Source organism: Urocitellus parryii, chromosome 11, assembly GCF_045843805.1.
Source record: "Urocitellus parryii isolate mUroPar1 chromosome 11, mUroPar1.hap1, whole genome shotgun sequence".
Classification (NCBI taxonomy): Eukaryota; Metazoa; Chordata; class Mammalia; order Rodentia; family Sciuridae; genus Urocitellus; species Urocitellus parryii.
The window spans coordinates 103,126,234-103,145,990 of NC_135541.1; the positions used below are offsets into that span (position 1 = coordinate 103,126,234).

At 39.7% G+C, this 19,757-nt stretch overlaps 1 protein-coding gene across 1 annotated transcript; it reads left to right on the forward strand.

Moving 5' to 3' along the window:
• The first annotated feature begins 3,225 nt into the window (after nt 1-3,225).
• Rbm15 (RNA binding motif protein 15) lies at nt 3,226-11,468 on the forward strand. Its single transcript, XM_026402804.2, has 2 exons — nt 3,226-6,153; nt 10,195-11,468. The coding sequence occupies exons 1-2, from the start codon at nt 3,285-3,287 to the stop codon at nt 10,215-10,217; spliced, it is 2,892 nt and encodes a 963-aa protein (XP_026258589.1). The 5' UTR covers nt 3,226-3,284; the 3' UTR covers nt 10,218-11,468.
• Nucleotides 11,469-19,757: the final 8,289 nt, after the last annotated feature.

The following is a 19,757-nucleotide window of genomic DNA, read 5'->3' on the forward strand; positions in this document are numbered from 1 at the left end:
ATATACTGCTATGATGCTTGGAGAATCTGTTGGCAACTTAAATATTTTCAAAATTACTGAAAGATTCTCCTCATCCAGGTCAAATGTTCTCACAAACCTGGTCACTGATTACAAAGAGACAAGATGAAAACTTACGGTACACCTCAACAACTCCATTACCAACACCAAAGGAGATTTCAAAGTCAGGGACTTCTAAACCATGTTATCTTCTCTCAACCCTCTTCACAGCACATGTGTAAATACAGGTTGCTAAAGCCTAATAACACAAAAGAAAACAAATAACTTATTTTAACAACAGCATGTATCAAATATATGTCATTATTCTGCCCTGTCATGGACACACATGCACACACATGGTCACAGGCTATATTTTGGCCCTTACTGGTCATGTCCTGTACAAAAACAAAACCTTACTGGTCTTCCAGATAGACTGCCAGTTCCTTTACGCAAGATTTCTTACTGCTGCCAGCTGTGGGTAATAGGGAAGCTACTAGTGTTCCCAAGTGACAAGCCACAGAAGCTTGGAGTGCTACACATACTGATGCCTGTTTGATTCCCAGAATTCTCTTTCTCAATTCTTGTCCTTCCTCAAGCCATTGTCATGAGATTTGGGAAACTATGCTGATTTGCTCTTAATCTTTTCTTATGATCTGTGATCACCTATGCAGGTCAGTTTAGGCCCCAAATAGTTACTCTACAGCCTGGTTTATCTGAATTGGTGGTAGGGTCAGGGCAGTGAAAGAAATAAATTGAAGTTAAGCCTTTATCTGATTATTTACTCCATGTAATAACATGTACAGTGTTCACATAACCTTGAAATGGATCAAACTCCCTTTTGTAAAGTGTGTTTTTACAAATGGTGTTTTATCTCCTATTGTCCAGATCTTTATCTTTCAATATCATTTTCCACTAAAAGGAAACAGAACTCCTTGGAGAAATGTCTGATTGCCTGAGACAGGAATGTACCAGATAGGCCTGGAACAAAACAATGCAGCAGGAGAGAGTGGGAAGAGGAATGCAGATAAAACAGGATTGACATGATCTGATAATAGTTGAAACTGGGTATTAGGTACATGGGAGTTTTTTATATTTAGTATTCCACTTTTGTATTTTTAAACTTTTTCCATAAAACAGTTTAAGGATGCTAAAAATAATTGCTATGTTTAAAATTCAAAAAGCATTAGCACATACATGGTATAAGAGTTGTTAATGATGCATACAAAGAAATTCTCTCCTCCACTCCAGATGCTCAGCCCTCCTCCTAAGGGCAATCCTAGTAACACTTCCCATGTACTAAAGGAAATTTCTAACAAAATATTTAAAAACATGCATAGATTCATACATGTAATGCATATGCAATTTTCTTAAAACCACAATTGGTAGCAAATTATACACATTATTCTATGACTTGTTTTATTTTAGTAGATTTAATGCAATGAATGTCTACACATTACAATATTGTGAATTTCTTCTTTTCATATTAAGTTCCTTTCAAGTTTCTTCTGATGTAATCAACAGATAAAAGGTGGGGGGATGGTTCAGCAGGCTAATCAGGGTACAGTTCCGGACCTTATAAATTTCCAGGTTTGGAGAAAATATTACCTGGAAAAATGTCATGAATAAAAATACCTTGCATCCTCTACTACAGATCAGATCTTGTAAGATGTGGTAATGAGTACAAGAACTCTCCCCACCACTGCCAGGCACATATTGGGAAGATATAAAGGAGAGCCTACAATTTCCCTTCAGACCGTGAGCGGTAGCGCCACAGGTTGCACAGCCAGTACCTTGCACAGGTGCTTTTCTAACAGAAAAAGTCTAAGGAAAGAATAAAAGTTGAGTTTTGAAGTGGATGACAACTACATGAGTCAAAGGAGGTGGATCTAGAGGCAGCAATGCGGTTGTGCTTCGGGATTCTAATATAGAATAACCAATGTGCTGAGACCAAGAAGCCACAGAAAAAGTGACTTATCTGCATGGACCATACATTTTATTTATTTTGTGGGGAGAAGCATTACATAGTAAAAACAAACACAGCTGTATCACATTGCATTGCTCTTTTACAGAATACAAATGCCACGCGGATTCGCATAGAACAGGCCTCCCAGATGCGACTGCGTGGCCCTCGAGTTTCCGACACGCCCGCTGGCCGCAAGGGGGGGAGCGGCGGCCACCCCTCGTTACCCCGGGCACCTGGGCGGGAACTGGGAGCGCCCAGAAGAGTCGGACCCGCTCGCCAGGGTTGCGTCTTGAAGGCGCTCCTTCCCAACTCTCGGGATCCCGCTTTTCAGTACGGCCCAGGGCGCCAGTGTGAGCCGCGGTTCTGACCCTGAACTTCAGCGAGGCCTGCCCGGCGGGCTAGAGACCGCGGGCGGCGCTTTCTTACGGGGGTGGGGCTTTTTCAGGGTGTTCACGCAGAAGCTAGAGGGACTAAGATGGTGTCCGCTGCACTCCCCAGGACAGCTTCCTGAGAAGTCGAGAGCCCCAATACCCGAGCGTTAACCCAGCCCCTTGTCCTGCACAAGTAGGCCAGTGGGGAGCCCGTAAGTTTCTGGCCCCAAGGGCCAAAGTACTGCCTCGTGTGCCGCAGGAGGACTGAAAAATGTTTGAGAGAACGTCGAAAGCGCGGGGAGGCGGGCCTGGCGTACAGTCACCATCTCGCGACACTTAAGTGACGTCGCACAGCAAGTGCGTGTTCTAGTCTTTCACCTTCAGTCGGCCTCCTCAGTTTAGGCGAGTGATCGACAGTTATTTCAGCCTATCAGCTTCCTCATCAATACCCAATCAGATTTAAATTTCTTTCAGCCGCCTGAGAAGTTGGAAGAAAGGGGTCGAGAGCGCGAGCGAGCGACCGGGCGCTGTTTGTGTATCGCGAGATCGGTGTATACCAAGCTCTCAAAAAGAAAAAAAAAAAAACCCAGAACTGATGACCCGACTTCCCAAATAGTGGGTTTAAGGACAGCGTTATAAACCAATGAAAGAGATGAGGAGGTGGGATCGCTGGTTTCACCGCGGCAAGAAGTACCGTTACAGGGCAGACTTTTTGTCCAATCAACGCTTCCAGAGTTTGGGTCAGGTGACCATAGAGTACGAGGGGCGGGGCTACAGCCTGGCGCGAGGAACCGTTAAGATAGACAACGAATACAACCAATGAGGTACCCGGACTAGGGCGTTGGGAACCCAATAAAAGTGGCTGGGCGGGCGCCTTCCCGGAGCGCGGGGAGATATAAAGACAGACAAACAATTTTCCCAATGAGACTGTCGAAGAGAGAGCTAATTGACCAATGAGATCCGCGGGGCGGGATCCTTTGCCGCGGCGGAGTCCAAGATGGCGGCGTGCGGTTCCGCTGTGTGAAACGAGCGCGGGGTGGCGGGTTAATCAGCTCCGCGGAGGCGACCTCCGACTACCCGCAACAATGAAAGGAAAAGAGCGCTCGCCAGTCAAACCCAAACGCTCTCGTGGTGGTGAGGACTCGACTTCCCGCGGGGAGCGAAGTAAGAAGTTAGGGGGCTCTGGCGGCAGCAACGGGAGCAGCAGCGGCAAGACCGACGGCGGCGGCGGGTCGCGGCGGAGCCTTCATCTGGACAAGTCCAGCAGCCGAGGTGGCAGCCGCGAGTATGACACTGGTGGGGGCAGCTCCAGTAGCCGCATGCATAGTTACAGCTCCCCTAGCACCAAAAATTCCTCGGGCGGGGGCGAGTCGCGCAGCAGCTCCCGGGGTGGAGGCGGGGAGTCACGTTCTTCTGGTGCCGCCTCCTCAGCTCCTGGCGGAGGGGACGGCGGGGAGTACAAGACCCTGAAGATAAGCGAGTTGGGGTCCCAGCTGAGTGACGAAGCGGTGGAGGACGGACTATTTCATGAGTTTAAGCGCTTTGGGGATGTAAGTGTCAAAATCAGTCATCTCTCAGGTTCTGGCAGCGGGGATGAGCGGGTAGCCTTTGTGAACTTCCGGCGGCCAGAGGACGCGCGGGCGGCCAAGCATGCCAGAGGCCGCCTGGTGCTCTATGACCGGCCTCTGAAGATAGAAGCTGTATATGTCAGTCGGCGCCGCAGCCGCTCCCCTTTAGACAAAGATTCTTATCCTCCGTCAGCCAGCGTGGTCGGTGCCTCTGTAGGAGGTCACCGGCACCCCCCTGGAGGAGGAGGTGGAGGCCAGAGATCACTTTCCCCAGGTGGCGCTGCCTTGGGATACAGAGACTACCGGTTGCAGCAGTTGGCGCTTGGCCGCCTGCCCCCTCCACCTCCTCCACCATTACCCCGAGAGCTGGAGAGAGAACGAGACTACCCGTTCTATGAGAGAGTGCGCCCAGCATACAGCCTTGAGCCAAGGGTGGGAGCTGGAGCAGGTGCTGCTCCTTTTCGAGAAGTGGATGAGATTTCACCCGAGGATGATCAGCGTGCTAACAGGACGCTTTTCTTGGGCAACCTAGACATTACTGTGACAGAGAGTGATCTAAGAAGGGCTTTTGATCGCTTTGGAGTCATTACAGAAGTAGACATCAAGAGACCTTCTCGTGGCCAGACCAGTACTTATGGCTTTCTCAAATTTGAGAACCTAGACATGTCTCATCGGGCCAAGGTAGCAATGTCTGGCAAAATTATAATTCGGAATCCTATCAAAATTGGTTATGGTAAAGCTACACCCACTACCCGCCTCTGGGTAGGTGGCCTAGGACCTTGGGTGCCTCTTGCTGCCCTGGCACGAGAATTTGACCGATTTGGCACCATACGCACTATAGACTACCGAAAAGGTGATAGTTGGGCGTATATCCAGTATGAAAGCCTGGATGCAGCTCATGCTGCCTGGACCCATATGCGGGGATTCCCACTTGGTGGCCCAGATCGTCGCCTTAGAGTAGACTTTGCAGACACAGAACATCGTTACCAGCAGCAATATCTGCAGCCTCTGCCCTTGACTCATTATGAACTGGTGACGGATGCTTTTGGACATCGAGCACCTGACCCTTTGAGGGGTGCTCGGGATAGGACACCACCCCTACTATACAGAGATCGCGATAGGGACCTTTATCCTGATTCTGATTGGGTGCCACCTCCACCCCCAGTTCGAGAACGCAGCACTCGGACTGCAGCTACTGCTGTAACTGCTTATGAGCCACTGGATAGCTTGGATCGAAGGCGCGATGGCTGGTCCTTAGACCGGGACAGAGGTGATAGAGATATACCCAGCAGCAGAGACCAGCCTAGGAAGCGACGACTGCCTGAGGAGAGTGGAGGCCGACATCTGGATAGGTCTCCTGAGAGTGACAGACCACGGAAACGTCACTGTGCTCCTTCTCCTGATCGCAGTCCAGAACTGAGCAGTAGCCGGGATCGTTACAACAGTGACAATGATCGGTCTTCCCGTCTTCTTCTCTTGGAAAGGCCTTCTCCAATCAGAGACAGACGAGGTAGTTTGGAAAAGAGCCAGGGTGACAAGCGAGACCGTAAAAACTCTGCATCAGCTGAACGGGATAGGAAGCACCGGACAGCTGCTCCCACTGAGGGAAAAAGCCCTTTGAAAAAAGAAGACCGATCTGATGGGAATGCACCCAGCACCGCCAATACTTCATCAAAATTGAAGTCCCCTTCCCAGAAACAGGATGGGGGGACAGCTCCTGCAGCAGCAGCCTCTCCCAAACTCTGTTTGGCCTGGCAGGGCATGCTTCTACTCAAGAACAGCAACTTTCCTTCCAACATGCATCTCTTGCAGGGTGACCTCCAAGTGGCTAGCAGTCTTCTTGTGGAGGGTTCAACTGGAGGCAAAGTGGCCCAGCTCAAGATTACTCAGCGTCTCCGATTGGACCAGCCCAAGTTGGATGAAGTGACTCGTCGCATCAAAGTGGCAGGGCCCAATGGTTATGCCATTCTTCTGGCTGTACCTGGAAGTTCCGATAGCCGGTCTTCCTCTTCATCGGCAACATCGGACACTGCCACCTCTACTCAGAGGCCACTTAGGAACCTTGTGTCCTATTTAAAGCAAAAGCAGGCAGCTGGGGTGATCAGCCTCCCTGTGGGAGGCAACAAAGACAAGGAAAACACCGGGGTCCTTCATGCCTTCCCACCCTGTGAGTTCTCCCAGCAGTTCCTGGATTCCCCTGCCAAGGCACTGGCCAAATCTGAAGAAGATTACCTGGTCATGATCATTGTCCGTGGTGCGTCCTAAAGTCCATGTATAACTTGTATTTACTACTTTGACATGGTTCCTGTTTTGTGAAGTGTGATGGGATACAGCATCAGATCAGATTTTTTTTTTAATTAGTTGTTTAGTTGTCTTTTTTTTTATATATTTTTATAAACTTCTTTAAAATAGAAGTCAGGACAGTTTAGCTATTATTTTAAAGTGAAAGGGATGTCCTGAAAGTAGCAAAAAGATGGATTTTCTTTAATTAGGAGTTTCTACCCTTGTGAGAAATTTTTTTCCAGTTTTTTCTTCATTTTTTTAAAACTTGATCTTAAAAAAAATTCCTCAAAGTTACAAATCCAAATTTTTGAGAAATCAGAATTTGGAGAAAAGAACCCACTGACATTTACAGATAGAAAAATACACCGAAAAGTGGCTTGATTGATGTGTAGATAAATAATTCCATAAATGTTATATGTGTGACAGATTTGATCAGGGATCTCAAAAGCTTATGCTGGTAAATTGCTTAGCAGTATAATTATTTTAATCAGGTATTTGAGTGTTTCTACTAAAATACAGTTTATTCCCGGAGAGTTTGCTGTAACATGCATTTTTATCATTAGTTCTTGAGTTTTGTATCCCTTATTGCACTTTTGGTTTGTAGCTGTAATTGTTCAGTAAAAATTGAGGACTATGTTACAAACCATTTATGTCTTATGCTTACACTAGTATGCAAGAATTGAGTAGGTGCTTTTAAAAATCAGATTTCTTTGGTCAGTTATAGGTGTATGGTGGTGTTTTTACTGACTTTTTCAGAGAGGTATAGCAGGTACAGTTCTAATTTAATTGTGTATATTTGAAAACTCAGTGTTTTTCATCAAAGATGAGTTTTTGTTTTTGAATCCATTTAAATTTCTGGTTTAAATAATAGAAAGAAGAGTGGTCTGCAGGCTCATAAGTCATCTTTTGTTTCATTGGGCATTAATCAACTAGGTTGCAGAATTTTTTTTGAAAGTCATTGTAATATGCTGTCAATGTGCTTTTTAGAAATTTTGCTTGTATTTTTTTGTTTTTATAGTCAAACAGTAGTGGTGATATTACATTATTGAAAATGTTTTGAATATTTTTGAAATTTTATGCTTAATATTTTCACCACTCTGTAGCCACAGAAATTTGAAATGTCAGTATAGGAAAGCCCTTTTTTAAAATTTGTCCAGACACCTATAATTAATATAATTTAGCCCATTTGTATGGGTTTTTTTGTTTTTGTTATTGTTGTTGTTCTTTTTTCTGTTTCCAAAGCTAAGGATGATATGACTTTGGGTTCTTCACAAGGGCTTGTGCAACTTTACAGTAATGAATGACTTTTTGTTTTAACTTTCTCATCTACCCCTCTGTTACCACCCCTTATTTCTCAGGTCATTAGTAACTATGTTTTTCTTCCTTGATTTAAGTGCTGAGGATGTCAGCTAAGGCCCTTGATATTTAATTATGATGAGAAACTTTAGGACCTTCTGGATCATGGTCATGTTTCTATTCTGTGAAAGTGACTTATTCAAAGCCTGGCAGAACCCAACTGTTTTCTTTCTGTTATCAAATCTGGCAGTTTTGAAATAGCACCAATAATAACCCAGGGAAATGTCATGTAATTTTTATTTTCCATTATGACAGGTGTCTAATGCATGTCAGCATGAAAGCCTCATTACTACTGCGTCATCCTTCTTGGTTTTCACTACGCATTATAAATTTTTAAAAAAAATTTTTTGGAGGTTTGGGTGTTTTTTTTTTTTTTTTTTTTAAACTGGAAAAACTAACCATTTTGAGAGAAGAAAAATACTAGGCTATGAGTATGAAGGTCCTTGATTTATCTGTAGAGAAAATACCCAAACTACAACCAAGACTTTGGATGACTTTTGATTCTAAAAAGCAGTGATTGGAGTGGAGTAGGCACTTATTCAGAAGCTAATGCAAGTGTGGAGTCTGTGTACATGGGGTTAAAGTTCAATTTGTAAGACAGATACATTTTTTCCAGTTTAAATAATTTCACTAACCATTAACTTTTGAATATCTTTTGATTAGATAGTTGGATAAATGATTTTGCTCTCTAGAGAGTGAAGTCCATGACATCTAATTTTAATACAAGCCAAAATGTGTGTGGTTTTTCCCTTTTTCTTTTCCTTTTTTTTTTTTTTTTTTAATTTGGTATGATAGCCTATTGAAGAGTACTGTGGTTTTTGCTCCATGTTTGTTTGAATCCTTATTTGGCATTGCTGCTTTTGTTAGATCTGGCCAATTTGTGCTTCAGTGTTTTTGAAACTGGCTTGATACCATTTCTAAATGTATGTATTATAAAAAGCTAATGATGTTTAGTTTGGTGCTTACCTATAGAGTGCCATCATCCCGATGAATTTCTTATTTGTGTTGCCCATTCTGTTGTGCAGGTTCATAATAACTGTAAGTTATCTACTTAAACCTTCAGAATTTGAATGAAAGCAAAAGTCCAAAACTGGTTCTAATTCTTATTAGTCAGAATTTCAAAATCCCGACATTGGATGTTCTTTGTAACACCAAATTTTTTTAAGTCTTTTTTTCTTTAATTACTTCAATGTAAATTATTTTTCAGGAACTCAGTTAAAATGAATGGAAAGAAAATTTCTTACATATATTATTTAATTATTTACTAAATATTACTGGTGAAAATAAGATAATTTAATAAGACTTAAGATCACAATTTCAAAATTAGAGCTGTTGCTCAACTTCTAGCAAATAGTTAATTGATATTGTTTTGTGATTGTAACTGGGATTCCTCCTGTAAATATTTTTTCACAGGAAAACTTAAATTTCTGGTGTAAGATGTGTACGTTGACTCTCATCCACTGAGAGTAGATAGAGTTTTCCTTTACAAATTGCATCTTAAAATGTTCATCCTGTGGCTGATATAAGCTTTTGTCATGTCGAAGGTAATATACTCCCTTCTTGACTCCCATGAATCATTTGATGTACAACAGTATAGGTCAGGTTTTTCAGAGTCAGACATTTCCAGGTTTATTTAAAAACTATTTTATGAGCAGGTGTTCACTGATATTATCACATTACTTTTTTGAAAAATTTAAGTCCAGTTTTTTACACAGTGAAATTGCTCATTTTGCAGGAATAGTACTGAACTGAAGTTTGGGTTCATATAGGAACCATTAACCAAAACATTTGTGGAAAAGGAAAGCCTCTTGAGAAGAGGGCCTTAATGACCTTTTATGTGAAAAAAATTTTTTTTGAGAGAATTTCTGGATTTTTTTTTTTTTCCTGTTTCTGTCCCAGAGTCTGATTTTGAGATAGGAGTTAGGAATGAAAACAAGAAGAGAAATGGAGCTGACCCTGATAATATTCTGGTTTCAGTTATGTTCCTAAAGAGAAAATGATTTCAGGTAACCACAGTAAAATGTTAAGCTTAATGAAGAGTTTTTATGTGTATGATTTAAACAGAGTTGAAAAACAAGAGTCCTGATGTGTTGTTTGATTGTTAGCAATTGTATGAGTGTTTTCTTAACAGAAAATATCAGCTGCTGTTTTTGGTAACATAGATGAAGGTGGATTTTTAATGGGCTTTGTATTTTGACCCCTTTTGATAATAATGCTCCATATAAATTACAAAATGAAAGTAGAGGGGGTAAAAGTTTGACTAAACTCCACCTTTTTATAACTTCGTTTTTAAAGTTATATTTAGGAGATGTTGATTGATTATAAATTGCTTACAAACTTGCTTTTTCAGAAAAATTTTGCCACATTTTGCTCAGTTATATGAGGATAAAGGATATTTTCAGTCCTATGATCCTCAGTTGCAGTCTTTAAAAAAACTTACCTTATTGTTCTACTTGTTATTTGTGTATTCATACAGTAAAATCATTTCAAGGTTTGTGCCAGTGGGTATTATTGGTGCTTTTTGAAGTTGAGGTGGATGTCCTATCCAGGAAGGTCTTGTTAATATTATGTTCATCTATAATGGCATAGGGGAAATATATATATTTTTAATATTGTAAACGTTTGTACTGAATAACCTTTTTTTCCCCCCTGCAAGCAAAACTGGTGAACAGCGGATGAAGATATGGAATTCAAAGCTCTAATGGACCTTTTTGAAGAGAAGTTGTGGCTTATGTGGAGTTTACATGGGCCTCTGATGGAAGAAAGCTAATCTGTTTAGTATTTGTGCATTTTACTAAAATGGCAGCTTAACATTGTGTATCTGCTATTGTGATGCCAATGCCGGTGTTTTAAGTGGAAAAAAAAATGACCTCTTTGCTTTGTGCTGTGTACACAAGAGTTCTGGAAAAGTAAAGAAAAACCCTTTTTATGGCTCACACAGCTTAAAAGTAGCTGTCACTCAAACGTGCGCTCACAGTTGAGCTGCTTTTGTTTTATTCTAAATAAATTGTTTCTTTTGAGGAAAATGTTTTTCTGCTTGGAAGTGAATTGACGGCAAACCTTGACCCCTTTGTTTGCAGCCGAGGGGGTACTTGCTGCTGCTCAGATCTTGTATGTCTTGAGCAAGAAGCAGGGAGACCATCAATTTCATTTTGACTATCACGGTGTGTCAATTCTGAAGGATCACTAGTGTTACCGTGACCCCCTTTGTTTGCAGTGAAGGGGATCCTTTGCTTCTCGGTCCTCAACGTGATGAGGGAATGGTGCTGTTTGCTGGCACGCAAGAAGCCGGGGCAAGCACCCTAAGCCTCACCACAGTGCACGAGTCGGGGGCTTTGCTGGTTTGAAGAGCTGGAGTTGCTGAAATTTAAGTTTTGATTTATTTTGTTCACCCATCACGTTTGGCCTTAGTTTCATTTTTAATTTGAAGAAAAGTTTGAAATTGCTTTATCTTGCACTTTTAACATTTCCACCAAATTGCCAAAAGAAGGAGAAATGCTCCGTTTGCTTTTTAAATGTTAATGATGATGTTAATAAAGCCTTTCCTGACACATTTGAGGAGCTCCTCCGTCTCCAGGGGCTTCTTACGAGTTATGCAGTGATGGGTTTAGTTCTGAATGGATGAAGAGTTCCTGAGAGATAGCGTTTGTAATTAGAACCGTTACTTGGTATCTGTGCCTTATTTGACCTGTGGTTCCACATGCCTTGGATGTGCATGCACCGTGACGGTTTCATAGGTACGAACGCACACTCAGGCCCAGTCACTTCGGTTGGTAGTACAGATTGTGAGGAAAAAAAATGGAGGCATCATTAAGGAGGAGAAAGTGTTTGCCTTTAGTTCCTGCATTATCCTGTACAGGAGGGGCTCTTGAGCTTTGGAAGCCTGTTCCCAGTACAGGAGAACAACTCCCCTGTTTGCAGCAGGAGACTTCGGTGCACAGTGACAACGCTGGAGTTCAAGAGGAAGCCAGCAATGCTGCACCATTGGCTTCAGACACCATGGTTGTTTGCCAGTTTTAAACTTAACTAGTTGCAGACGAAGACCTCCTTGAAATGCAGGCTTGTTGGGCTTGTTAAGAATTTTAACCTCGGATGGAAGAGCCCTAGTGCTGTCTGTCTCCATGCGGGATGATGATTGCTAGGCAACAGGTGATTATCAACCAAGGATGCCACGGTTATACTCTGCAAGGTGGTGTTCCAGTGGCAAACAGCTGTATAAACTCTTGTAAACAGGTAAGAGGGTTTTTAGAGGTCAAAAATGCATTGTAATTAATAGGGTGAGGGCATTTAATATTTTGGGTATGTTTCTGTGGTTGGAAGTTCAGGCACTCTGCTAGCTTCCTTCCTCCACTGAGCTACCATATTTACAAAATTCCAAGCCAGAACTTTTGTTCTACTTGATATTATCACTTGTAAAAATTCTTTTAATATGGGAGCCAAAGTGTTAAAATTTTGGTAATGGGTTTGAAATTTGTGATCTTTATATCCTGTAAAGTTTTGACAATTTCCATTAACCTTGGCTTTTGCCTTTTATGTGATGTAATGGTGTAAGATGACTTATTCTATCAAAAATGTTGCTCATTTACAAACTGATTTATAAATTTCAGAGTTAAGAGTTCTATGATATGTAACAACAAAAGAAAGTATGCCACTTTTTGGGGTGAATGATAAGATATTAGCCAACATGGTTGCTTTTTTTTTTTGTCACATAGATTGGTTACAAACTACTACTTTAAGTAACTGAATAGGCAGTATTATTGAGAAGAGCCTGATAGTTGTCTGCTCTTAACATTTTCATTGTCCAGTTAATCCTACAAGCCCTCTTGAGCCCCAACCTCCCTCCCCCCCAATCCATTAATCAAGTGTGAGGCTTTGGCAACTTATCAGAAGCACAATTTAGGTTTCCTTGTTTTGTTCTAAATGGCATCGAGAATTTGGAATAGAATTTTCCTTTTTTTGTCTTCACAGAAGACTTACAGAATCTGGTAACTACAGAAGCTGATTTGTACTAGCTACTTTATCCCTGGGTTTCATTGAGACCCTTGGATTGTTTAGTTGGACAGCTTATGCACTCATACTTTGATATAGTAAAAGGGACAAAATGAAGAACAGTAGCTTTTTTTTTTTTTTTAAGGTTCTCAGTGTGTTCTACATATGTGACTGCCATCTAAGGCTTTGCTAAAAAAATCTCTTTGCAATTCTTTTAAAGATTTTTATACCTGCTGTAAATGTCAGTTTTCAGTGCATTTTCTCTCTTGTGCTATTCCACTTTATAAACCCATAAGTGTTTTTTTTCCAATTAGCAAGCAAATATTTTAAATTACTGGAGTTTGAGGAAGATTATGTTATACTTTCAACTTATTTCTGTATGGTTGGTCTCTTTCTGAAGTCTCAGGATTCTTCTCAAGAAGGTAGAAGAAGTGTTGCGTTTATTTATATTTAAAATCATATTATGCAAAAACATATAGTACGGTAATGTTTTGAAACTGCAGTACTCATGAGATTATTTATTCCTGCTCAACTGGGTTGTTAGGTACAGAGTTTTTATAAGTTGGAAACTGCTCTGTTGAATTAATTGTTTGGTTTCCTAGTGTCTTTTATGTGATCATAATTTAGGGTTCTGCAAAGGGCATAGTTCCAGAAACACCTCTGAATTGACTTGGGTTTATTTTGTGAAGTTTGACTGCAAGTATTAATATTGGAAATGAGGATCACCTGACTTCATTAAAACAACCCAGATTTTATAAATTGCCACTTCCATAGCATGAGTCATATAATTATTTAAGAGCAGTGTATCTGAGGTAATAAATTTACTGCCTGTGGCTTATACAGCATCTCGTTTTCTTTTTTAAATAATATATAATTATGCCTTATCTGACCACCACCTTTATCTCTCACTCAAATTTATTCTCTGGGTTTCCCTATTTAAAAGATCTTTTCATTTAGAAACTTGAATCTAGTTTTAAGTTCTTAGAAGGGAAATTTTTATTGAATAACAATTTCTTCAAACCTTGAAAAAGCTTGGTTTTAGCAGAAAAGAAGTTTTTGACCTTGAGGTAAAATTACTTCATATGCTTCAGCTCAAGTGACTATAAAATTCAGCTTCCAGTTAAGATTTCTCTACAATCATTTGAATGCTGGCTGTATAATTAGGAACTGAGGCGCTGGGAGTAGGAAGTACAGATCAGATACTCTTTACCCCCTTTAGCAACGTATACTCTAATTGGGGAAACTAGATTGAAACAGATAAATAGTTAAATATTGGAAAAATTTAGACAGTTTACATCAGCTATAGGAAGGAGGTCACAGGTCATTATTTAAGTGCCAATAAATTTTTGTGGGTGATATGGATATATGGAATAAGTTGTAATGGTCAGTAAAGGCTTTACAGAAGAATTTGTTGAAGATGGACATAGAGTAGTGGAAGGAGATTGGGATCCACAGCCTAGGCAGGAGAGCATGAGTAGTAATATAGCAGCTGCTTGCTGGTCCACTGAAGATATGATGCAAACTACAGCCTGGAAAGCTAGTAAGATGGTTGGATCAACAAAAAGGGCAAAGCCAGTTTGAGGAGGGTAGAGTGAAAATGGATGATAAGTTGGAACACTTTTTGATAGCAGTAATTTATTGAATATCACTTCAGGCCAAACATTCTTCAAAGTACTGTATGTACATTGTCTCATTTAACTCTCACCACATACCAGAATCTGACAGTAAGTGACGGGACTGGAGTTATAACCAGGACTTTGTCTCAGCTAGGGCTCTTTTGGTCACTATGTTATGTCTCACTATTTTTTTTTTTCTGGAGTTTAGGGATATGACTAAATCTGCAAACTAGAGAAAATGCCTGAGCAGTGGATTTCAATCTACAGTGTATTAACATTTGCAGTACTTGGGAAGCAAGCTGGTGGTGCATGTCTGTAATCCTAGCAATATAAGAGGTTGAAGCAAGAGGGTCACAAGTTCAAGGCCAACCCCGGGCAACTTAGTGTCATCCTGTCTCAAAATAAAAAATAAAAAGGGGCTGGGAAGTTAGTTCAGTGGTACAGTGCCCCAGTACCACAAAAGCAAATAAAAAATAAAAACAAACCTTGGGGAAACAGGCTTTTTGCTCCACCCTGGACATTTTGTAATGTTAGGATCAGGATGGTCCTGGAATGTTTATTCTTTTATAAGCTCTCCAGGTAATTCTGTTACATTTTATGGTTAGTGGGCTGCATGTTGAATAATACTGGTGCATAAAGAGTGCTTGAGGTGTAAAGCTAGGATGATGTTGTATTTGAGGATGAAGAGAAGATGGTGGGGCTGGGGAAATAGCTCAATTGGTAGAGTGCTTGCCTTGCATGCACAAGGCCCTGGGTTCAATCCCCAGCACCAAAAGAAGAAGAAGATGGTGCTGGTAAAAGAAACCTAGGTGGTAGCAAGAATAGTATTCTGTTTCAGAGGTTGAGAGGAGAAGCTTCCAGAAGATAAACTCAAAGATGTTGGAGCAGACAGGGAGAGTAAAACTGCACATGCCATCAGATTTGTCACTTAAAATTGTCAATTAAGTAACCATTTTATGTATGTAATTATTTCTTCAAGATAGTCTTGCTTAGTATTTAATTTTGCCTAATAACAATCTGCAAAGGGCCAGTGTTTACTTTATGAAATGCTTAAAGGTATGCCAGAAAAGTTTTGTGACTTGGCTAAGGAGTACACAACCAAGAACTGATTCAGGTGTACTTGAATTTTTAGACATTAATCTAAAAATAATATGACTGTAATCTAGCTTAAAATTGAAAGCAGTTCTGGAATTGAGTAAGTTCATATGTATGTATACAAAAGTTGTTTGAATTTATGGTTCATAACCTTCATCTACTTCTTTCTGACTAGGTTACTAATAGGACTTCTTTTCTAAGAATTCCAGGTTGAGCATCCCTTATCTGAAATCTGAAATGCTTCAGAATCTGAAAATTTTCCATCTTCATGTTGATGTTCAAAAAGTTTCAGATTTCTAGACTGAAGGATGTATTTATGAGCAGAGTACTTGCCTGGTGTGTTTGAGTCCCTGGGTTGGATCCTCAGCATTGCAAAAAGTAAAACAGAACAACACGGATTTTTCCCAACAAAATTTTCCCAGTTTTTTTTTTTGGGGGGGGGGGATAGGGATGCTTAATCAGTAAAATCTTTGCAAATATTTCAAGTCTTGAAAAAACTGCAAAATCTGAAAACATTTATGGTCCCAGGTATTTCAGATAAAGGACACTCAAACTGTATGGGTGAAGTTGAGTGTATCTTTGTCCTGTATGTGACTGGAAGGGTTCTTATTTTGTATGATCTATATTGTATTTAATAAGATTAGCTAATTAATTCTTCAATTAGTTTATTGGTTAAAAAAAAGTAATAGATAAATTTCTCTAATCATGGAGCTTACATTCTGGTGGAAGCAAGGAGGTGGTAAAGTTTGAATTGTAATCTAAATATTTAAGGCAGTGAAAGCCATTGGAGATTTTCAGCAGGGGGAGAGTTTAGGATTTGATCAAGATTTGACTACCTGTGGCTAGGGTTGTAGCTCAGTGGTAGAGGGTATGCTTAGCTGGCCTGGGGATATAGCTCAGTTGGCATAGAGTGGTTGCCTTGCATGCACAAGGTCCTGGGTTCAATCCCCAACACCAAAAAGAAAAAAAAAATTAAAAGTAGAAAGAATGTGTGCTTAGCATGCCAAGAGGTCCAGCATTCAGGGGCTGGGGATGTGGCTCAAGCGGTAGCGCACTCGCCTGGCATGCATGCGGCCCGGGTTCGATCCTCAGCACCACGTACTAACAAAGATGTTGTGTCCACCAAAAAACTAAGAAATAAATATTTAAAAAAAAAAAAAAAAAAAAAAAGAGGTCCAGCATTCAATCCTCACCACCAAAAGAAGAAGAAGAAAAAAAATTGACTGAGGAAAGTATTGTATAAATTTACTTTAAATGCTAAGGAAAATACATTTTTTGCTTTTCAGATCCTCAGTAAGACTGAATATATTCTTGCTTAGAAATCAGCAGTATTTTATTTAGTGGGGTTTTTGTGTTTTGGGAGTTTTGGAGGGGAAGTGATGCTGGGGATTGAACCCAGGGCTTCGTGCATGCTAAGCACATGCCTTAACACTAAGCTACTTATTAGTATTCTCTATAATAATATAAATAATATTTTTTCTTAGGGTTCATAATTGTTGACTATTCTGAACTTTCAAAGCAGTCAGTCTTCTTTCTTGTATATCCTCATTTTTTTCAATGTGCCACTTGGTGTTCTTTCTGCTTTCAGCAAATTGTCATGACAGTTTTCACTGTACTCATATATTTCTAATATAACACACTGGCCAAGCTTTCTGAATTTTATAACTTGACTTTTTTCTGGTGGTAGCAAACTGAACTCTCATGCTAAAAATTAATTAAGAGGGTCTTTTGTGAAATAGCTATCATTCTATGCTAAGCAGGTACATTTGTATATAATTTTTAATCACTGAATTTGTTGTCTGACTCTTCTTAGGTGACTAATGGATTTCCTTTTCACCCAGGAAAAAGATTTAATGAAAAGAAAAATTATGCATGAGCATAAATTATTGTATTTGTGACCACAATAGAACTACCATTATAGGCAAAATTAATATTTTCAGGTGTTATATATGTACTTGTATTACACATTTAAGGCAGTTGGGAAATTGATGTCCCATAAAATTGATTTGCCTTTTAGCATGTAGAAATTGATTATAGAGTTTTACCTAGCTCCCAAAATAAGTATCTTACATACTCTAGTTTGTGTATGTTCTTTATATAAACAGAAATATGTCAGTAAACTGGACTCCCTAATTGGAATTGGAATTTTTCTGCATTCTGTAGCAGAGGTCTCAACCTTGTCTGCACATTAGAATTACCTGTGGAACTAATGCCAGTAGCTGTGGCTCTTTCTCAGTCATTTAGAAATTTGACCTGGGAAGAATGGTACAACTGGGAAGTCCCAGGTATTGTTTTTCATTTGTTTTAAGTGCCCTTGGAGATTCTGCTGTACAGCCAAGATTGAAACCCATTGCTTTAGAGAAAAATCTTCTACATGATAACAAATAAAAACATAATCGAATTTTTTAAAAGCCTAAGGCAAAAACTTTGAGTGTTGGCTCTGTACAGTATATTGCTTAGTTTTCCAGAATCCCTGCTACCAAAAGTATGTCTCCAAACTAACAGCATTGGTATCATCTGGAAGTTTGTTAGAAACTTAGACTTACAGGGCCTCTTTTCAAACCGTTTGAATGCGTCAAAATCCCCAGGCTTTGTACATAAAGTTTAAGAAACATTGCTTTCAAGCAACTTAGTGAAACCCTGTCTCAAAGTAAAAAACACTAAGAATATAGCTCAGTAGGAAAGCACCCCTAGGTTCAATAATAATAATATAATAATAATAATAGAAACTCTAAGTGTAGATAAGTATTTTATATATAAGTATTGATAATTAGAATCTTCCTCATGCTTTAAACTCAGATTTGTATTTGTATACAGTTACAGTGTAGCATTAAAAAAATATATATTTTTTCCCTACTCTGCTCTGGTCCACATTGTGATATAGAATACATAATCTTGGGCTGGAGATGTGGCTCAAGCGGTCGGGCGCTCGCCTGTCATGCGTGCGGCCCGGGTTCAATCCTCAGCACCACATACAAACAAAGATGTTGTGTTGGCCAAGAACTAAAAAATAAATATTAAAAAAAAAGAAAGAATACATAATCTTCTATTTTTTTCCTCTCCTTCCTACGCTGCTCTGGTCTACTTGTGATATATAGAATACATATTCATCATCATCATCATCATCATTTTGCTATATTGGGATCAAACCCAAGGTCTTGCACATGTTAGACAAGTACTCTACCACTGAGCCACACCCCAGCCCCTGCACCATACTTTTTAACAAGTACAGCTGAGAATATCGGCAAAGGGTTTGCTGATAGTTGCCCCATGATTTAGAAAATTTGGTAGAGGTAGGGTTAGAACTTTTTTGTGGGGGCAGGGGGTTGCCCCCACAAAATGCTCTACCATAGAGGTACGCTCACACCCCCAGACATAGAACTTTCTTGAGAAGATAAATCTGGACAGGATTGAGGAATGGTTCCTAATGGCCTTTGTTTTGTAATTTACTCCAATTCTAATTACATAAATAAACTGACTTGCCTTACAAAGCAACAAGAATGCAGAATCTCAATTCATATTATACAGTGGCAAAAGATAATAAATATTGACTTATGTTTATTAGGATATCCAGTATGATTGTTTATAGCCTATATTAATATTGATACAGGAATATTTTCAAAGAGATCTTTTCATTGAGCACAGCAATGTCAACATCTCTAGAAAACTTTTTCCCCCCTTGGTTGTGGGAATTGAACCCAGGGCCTTAAGCATGCAAGGCAAGTGCTCTCCCACTGAGTTACATTCCCAGTCCTAGAAAGCTCTTTGAGGGTTCCTTATGATTTATAGATTAGTCATCAGAAATAGATTTGTTTTTAGTGGAAACTTAATTGCATCATTTATTTCTGCTGATAATTTTAATTTAAGAAGTTAATCCTATATAGTGTTATAATCTTATAATCCATTCCACAAAAGGAAGAAATTTGAACTTTTAAGATTTGATGATTAAAACTACTGTATTTTTGCGATATATAATTGTTTTTTTTTAATGTGGATTAAATGTATTTTGAGTCTCCAGTGTTATCTTTTGTTATATTTGCTGTTGCTTAAGTTTAGTAATAACTGAAGCCCTAGTGATTTTTTTTTTTTTTAACATATGGTATTGGATCTCCATCCTCTTACTCCTTTTAATAACCAAGTTTAAAGAGGGAGTATTTCTAAGTACAATAATTGGTTTAAACATCTTTTTTTCCTCCTGGATTTCTTTTTAGGATCTACTGACAAAACCCTGTAGCCGACTTTGGAATCTGGCTTTATTATCCAACAAGTAAAAGCTGAGTTATAATTGGCAGACTTCTGGCACTGGCACTTGTCTACCTGTTTCTATAGAAACTGGTTTGGAAGTCAGAGCTGCACAAAGGGAAAGGGTAAGTTTCTTTTAATTCCATATTTATAAACCCATATATTAACTGTGGCATGGTGTCGTTTTCCACATAAAGGTATACATAAGTGAAATATATTTCAAATATGAAGTACATATTTCACTTGTGGAAACTGATACCAAGTCATTAAATATAAA

Bases quoted from the DNA above. Each gene is read 5' to 3' on its own strand.
- Rbm15 (XM_026402804.2), top strand. From the start codon at position 3,285: ATGAGATCCGCGGGGCGGGATCCTTTGCCGCGGCGGAGTCCAAGATGG. The intron at 6,154-10,194 runs GTGCGTCCTAAA...CCCCCCTGCAAG, and splicing joins GGTCATGATCATTGTCCGTG to CAAAACTGGTGAACAGCGGA.